General features: G+C 43.2%; 1 protein-coding gene across 1 annotated transcript; it reads left to right on the forward strand.

Moving 5' to 3' along the window:
• Positions 1 to 2,843: 2,843 nt before the first annotated feature.
• On the forward strand, positions 2,844 to 5,846 carry LOC113771102. Its single transcript, XM_027315723.1, has 2 exons — positions 2,844 to 3,640; positions 3,908 to 5,846. Exons 1-2 carry the CDS (start codon positions 2,844 to 2,846, stop codon positions 5,844 to 5,846), a joined length of 2,736 nt encoding a protein of 911 aa, XP_027171524.1.
• Positions 5,847 to 6,255: the final 409 nt, after the last annotated feature.

Here is a 6,255-nt window from a genome sequence, read left to right on the forward strand (position 1 = left end):
CAGTACCTAGGAGATCGCTCGAGCCACCGATCGAGGGTCTCGGGATTGATGACCCATTCCCTTAGGTCTGAAGGCTTGGGGACCTTTTTAAACCTTATCGAGTCTAGTTGCATTAGTGAGCCCCAGCCTCATGCATCCATGTTAGAATTTTCCTAGGTTAGAGTCAGCCTCACCCTTTTTAAGCACATTAGGCACGAGGGAAGGGGTTCCACCCCTTTTACTTGCTTTTATTGTATTTCTGTTCTTAATTGCTTCCAATATGTTATGTGTACTATCAATTGCACTAACCATTTCGTTGTTTTCTTGGCTTGCATTCATGTGCCTTAGCAATAAGAGGCTTCTTTGGCACTCTTTTAGCGACTTACCCACTAGATAACTCACATGTTTAAATTTCAGTCATTACACTTAATTTTCAATAAGTACATTTCATTTTAGACCTTTTCCCCCCGATGCATTATTTATGTCCTGTAGGCCATATTTGTCACATATTTACATCGCTTTAATAAATGACATCATGCATTAAACCTTAGAAGGAACGCCATTTAGGCAATTCCATGATTAGGGATAAGCCAACCCTATAATCTCATGGGTATTTAACCCTATTTTTGGGATCTGCACGTTTACTCTTTTTGCAAAATAACCTAAGGGGTAAAATTCCAAGGTAACAGTATCTAAGTGAATTCCCCATCCAGATGACGCATTGTCGAATGCTCAACCAAGTCCCCCGAGAGCTGAATCAGTGGAAGAATAACCTATCTTATGAGATTGGGGGGCTATTCCAATACGTGGGGCATCTACCAAGTCTTGTCGACATAATACCCAACGTGTCTGCTATCCAAGCATTGATCAATTATTGGGATCCGGATGCCTCAATTTTTCGGTTTGGAATGTGCGAACTCACCCCAACCCTAGAAGAGTTAGAGGGATTGTTGCAAGTACCGGAAAAGGCAGTCCTATAATATACCCGAGCGGGGGAACGAGAGAGCAGTTTTACAGATTTTTGGGGTTGAGGAACAATAGTTTAGACCAACACCCCGACGCTAGATCTTGTCCACTGAGGTTTTTATATGACCGGTTTGGGGAAAAGGAGTCCTTTGAGCGCCATCAAATCGATTTCTTTATAACAAGGGGGCAATGGGAAGAGGAGCGTGTGCAAGCTTTTGGTTTGGTTTTGATTAACTTATTGCTATTTCCTCAAAGGCATGGAAATGTGACATTTGCAACAATCAACATGATTCAAAGTATTTTTTTAGGAATTCGTGGAACGACACCAATTTTGATACCCGTTGTCATAGCGGACATCTTCTCGGCTCTTACCAATTGCCAAAGGAAAGGGGGTTTCTTCTATGCTTCAAATTTGCTACTTCAAATCTGGATCATGGAACATTTGGCGAAGAGATCACTGAACCCTTTGGGTTCTTGTCTCTCAGTTGAGAATTGGATTGATTCACATCGAGAGAGAGTCAGCCGCTACTACCGCGTGATGTCGTCAAGCCAGTTTATTGAGGAGTTCAACAATTTGACACCAGAAAAGGTGCAGTGGGTTCTAGATTGGACCAAGGTTAGGGACCCAGCTTTTAGGACCACTCAACATGACTTCATCCCTTTAGCTGGAGTTAATGGTCTAGTCGCCTATATTCCACAAAGGGTTATGAGACAGTTTGGATACCCGCAAAGCATTCCTACGGTACAAGGGGTTGAAGAACTCAGATTGGGTACGATGACCGAGAGTCGAAGCATGGTATTAGAGGCTTGGGAAAATTTGCAAGGTCTTGAGAATTTACAGTTGGAATTGGTAAATAAGGTGGCACATGCAGTTATGCCTGGGTACAATGAATGGGTCAAACAAAGAGTGGAACATGACAGGGCAAGGCAACAATCAGCATCAGCCAATCCCGAAGAACAAATGGAGAAACTAAGGAAAGAATTAGAAGAATCTCAAGCCCAGCTTATAATGGCCAACAAAGTTTTAGAAGATACCCAAGTGTAGTTGAGGAGGGAGAAGAAGAAGAATGAGAAACTAGAGGAAGCCATAGACGCCCTTGATAGAATTAGAGAAGGAGCTCGTAAGCTCAGTTTAGGGAGCTCTAGAGAGTCACAAAGTACAAGTCTCTTGAGACATAGGGATTTTGTAAACATGGTTACTAAGACCATTGACGAGATTGTAAAGAAATATTGAACTCTTCCACATTTTATGAGAAGCTTTCCATTTCAAAGTTCTAAATTCACTTACAGGTTTGGAAATGGGATTTTACCCCGAAGGCTTGCATCATGCTAGGCCTATCCTTGGCATAAAAAGGGTCCCCCCATAGGACATGCATCTGAATTGTTTGAACAATCACTAACTCAGGTTTTTTTTCTTTTTTCTCCTTTGAATCAATTGCAGAAATCTAGTAACGATTGGTTTATCTAAAGATGTCTTTTGCATCCTCAGGTAAAATTTCAAAATAGCTGCTCGGAAAAACCCCATTATTACGCGATCCCGAAGTAAAGCCCAAAGGAATCGTGTAGACATGAGTACTCAGCCAGAATCGTCTGATAGGACCGCTGCAACTACCCAGCCGGAAGCCATAAGTCCCGGGGTTCAGTTGACTGAATTACTCACCAAATTTGGGGAAATGGCGTCTGAGATGGTCGCCCAAAAGAAGTTGATCGACGAGCTCATTAGTAGCGGAGTACAACCCGAGCCTGCGCCCGTCAAACAACCGGAATCCGAACCATTTGTCATTCATCCAATTCAAACCACTTTTGAGGGAGTTTTCAACCCGCAGTATACTTATACTCAAAATCCTCCGTTCTATCCTTCCTATGGGCAAGGATTTCAGCCTCAAGGTGGTCCAAACATGCCTCTGGATCCACAAACTTTTTATCAGCCTACCGCAGAGCCTGTTGTGCCAGAGCACACTGTTCAAACCAAGCCAGAAATGGGAGAGTCGTCTGCCCCGGTTGATATGAAGCTACTTAAGCGGTTGGATCGGTTCGATGAATTCATCAGGAAAAGCCAAGGTTTAAGCAAACAAGGGGTATTGGACTACGATGATCTGTGCCTGTTTCCAAATGTACAGCTGCTCGTAGGGTTCAAGACCCCGAAGTTCAATAAATATGATGGTACCGGCAACCCTAAGACACACTTGCGTTTGTTTGCCAACAAGTTGGGCAGACCGGTGGATGACGAAAACTTGCCGTTAAGGTTATTTTCAGAGAATCTAGAAGGAGACGCCCTTGATTGGTATTCCAACTTAAAGCCAGAAGAGGTGAAAACTTGGCTCGATCTGTCCAACGCCTTCATCAGACAATACGAATATAACTGCGAGCTAGCACCGACCAAAACTACTTTGGAAGGCACGAAGAGGCGACCATCTGAAGATCATAAGACATACGCCAAAAGATGGAGAAAGATAGCTGCCAAGGTTGAGCCTCCGATGACCGAAGATGAAATTATTCGCACTTTCATAAAGGTGCATGATCCTCCATACTTCGAAGAAATCTTCCGTATGACCGGGTGTTCATTTGCTGCAATTGTGAATAAACTCGAAGAGTATGATGATTTTGTCAGAGTCGGAAAAATTGTTAACGTCTCTGCCTTAAAATCACAAGTAGAAGCTTTGCAAGGGCAAGGAAGCAGTGGAAAGAAGCCGCAGTTTAAAAAGAAAGAGGGGGATGCAACTTTTATCTGGAACCAGAACCCTTCACCCAAACCTCGATACCCACACAATCCAACCTACCAACCACATTACCCTTATTATTCAAACCCGCACCATGTATATACTACCAATATCCACCACCCTCGACCTCGCCCAAGCTATCCTAACCCACCTTTAGCTCCTTTTCAAATTTCTCAACCAAATCCACCCCAAAACCGACCTCGCCCTCCATATAACCCAAGATTTCCTCCTCCCCCAAACAGACCTGTTTATAGCCATTCTCAACTTCCTGAACCTTACAACCCAGCCCGTAGCCGTACATTTACCGATTTAGGCAGGCCTCTAGACCAATTGTATGACCAGTTGAAGGCCGCCGGAAAAATTGGTATGGTACCCCCTCCGACCTATCCATATGGCATATCCGTTGGGTATAACCCACAAGCCGTCTGTGCTTATCATTCAGGGGCACCCGGACATTCAACTGTTGATTGCAAGGCTCTTAAGCATAGAATTCAAGATATGATTGAAGCCGGAGAGATTGTAATCAGGAAAAGGGAGGCACAAGGGCCGAATATAAATAGGAACCCCTTGCCAGAACACACTAATACAATTGGAGTCATTCTGGACGACGCAGAGTATGAGGAGCAAGTCCAAAAATTGGCAAGGGAAGCTGAGGTGTTTGGGGTCACAGACCAACCATTTGTAATAGAGGTGCCATTTGAGAAGGATAAAAGGCCTTTTATTTTGGATCTTACTTCAACTGAGAGCGAAGCTTTGGAGCCAGTGGTCATCGAATTCCCAGAGCAGGAGCCTGTTCTAAGTTTGCAGCAAGTGCCATGGAATTACAATGAACCTGTCATACAAATTGGAGGAAAACCAGTTGCCAAAGAGGAGGTATCAGTGGTCACTAGATCAGGGAGGATTGCAAGTCCGTTTGGAGCTACCGTTCCGATTCAAACAGATAGACCCGAGCTACCCGCTAAACCAAAAATTACTGAGAAGGAAGCCTTGGATTTTCTTAAAAGGCTGCAAAGAAGCGAATATAACGTAGTCGAGAAGCTAAGCAAGTCGCCCGCCCAAATATCCATGTTGGATCTGCTCTTTTCTTCAGATATGCATAGGGATGCGTTGCTCGAAGTGTTGACTAAAGCTCAAATCCCTAAGGACATTTCGGTTGCTAATTTCTCACATGTAGTTGGGAGTGTGTTATTTACAAAACAAATCACTTTCTCTGATGATGAATTACCGGCAGAAGGCATTGGACATAACAAGGCTCTGTACATAGCTGTGAGGTGCAACGGGAAAATGTTGCCAAAGGTGTTGATTGACAATGAATCTGCGCTTAATATCTGTCCTTGGAGTACCTTGGAGAAGTTAGGGTTGCAAGATATCAAGTTGAGGCCTTCAGGGACCATAGTTAGAGGTTTTGATGGAGCACAAAGAGAACCTATAGGAGAGGTGGATTTAGTAGTAGAGATGGGGCCCGCACAATTTCAGATAGCCTGCCAAGTTATGCACTTTCCTAGTGTTTACAATATTTTGCTTGGAAGGCCGTGGATTCATAAGTTTGGGGCTGTGCCTTCTTCATTGCATCAATTGTTGAAATTCATAGTAAATGACAAATTGATAACTATCTTTGCCGAGGAGGATTGCCTCGTAATTACTGATTCTGGGTCCGAAGAAGATGGTAGCCGAAACGCCACAGTGACCCCTCATAGCACAGCTGATATCGTCTCCGTAAGTTGGATAACAAAAGAGGAACGAGCTCTGTCAAAGGCCAGTGTCATGATGGCTAAGGAAATGATCCGCGAAGGATATGAGTTTGACAAAGGGCTGGGATGCGATCTACAAGGAATTCTGAAACCAGTGGAAATTGTGGAGAAAAAGGATTCATTCGGTTTGGATTTCCGACCAACCGCTAAAGACATCAAAGAAATGAAGGAACGCAAGAGAGCAGAGAAAGAAGGCAGGCAAAAGGCCTTTGATATTCCACCACTGCATTATACTTTTCCACGACCAACCGAGGTGATCACGTCAGAGATTAACCCAGTTGATGGAATCGAAACTAGTTTGGCCCAATTGTTCGTTGGGGCAACATTTGAAGACAGTTTCCCAGATGAGGCCGAGTTTCCCGACATCCCTGAAGGATCAATTTTCAATTGGACAGCCGAGTTTCTGCCCATTCAGAAGGAGTTTCGGTAAACCTAAAGGGGTTTGTCATTCATGCGAACTCATGAAAACACTTTTGCATCTGTAAATAGCTGATGAAAGCATCTTTACCTTTGACTAAAATTTGCACATGAAAATATTGTTAAGTTTTCATTACGTTTCCGCTTGCTTTCTTTTGTTTTCGCTTTCAATCAAAGGTTTTATGAAAATGCACAAGTTGTTCTTGTCATGTTATTTTGTTTATTCGTTTGTTTATATTTCTGTCATATTGCTTGTTCATTTGTTTGTTGTATATTTGTTTGCTTATTATCCCACATTCGTTAATTTTTTCAGATGGCCAAAAATAAAATTATTTGACCCTTTGGATATCACTATTCTGGAATTCAATAATGGCAATCTCTATATCACTCACGACTTGGAGGTCTGGAAATCCGAGCTCCAA

The sequence above is a fragment of the Coffea eugenioides genome, chromosome 5 (genome assembly GCF_003713205.1).
Source record: "Coffea eugenioides isolate CCC68of chromosome 5, Ceug_1.0, whole genome shotgun sequence".
Classification (NCBI taxonomy): domain Eukaryota; kingdom Viridiplantae; phylum Streptophyta; class Magnoliopsida; order Gentianales; family Rubiaceae; genus Coffea; species Coffea eugenioides.

What these genes read in the sequence shown, in the direction of transcription:
- LOC113771102 (XM_027315723.1), top strand. Translation starts at nt 2,844, where the DNA reads ATGCCTCTGGATCCACAAACTTTTTATCAGCCTACCGCAGAGCCTGTT. An exon ending in AGCAGTGGAAAGAAGCCGCA is followed by an intron (nt 3,641 to 3,907) that starts GTTTAAAAAGAA and finishes TCCCCCAAACAG; the next exon opens with ACCTGTTTATAGCCATTCTC.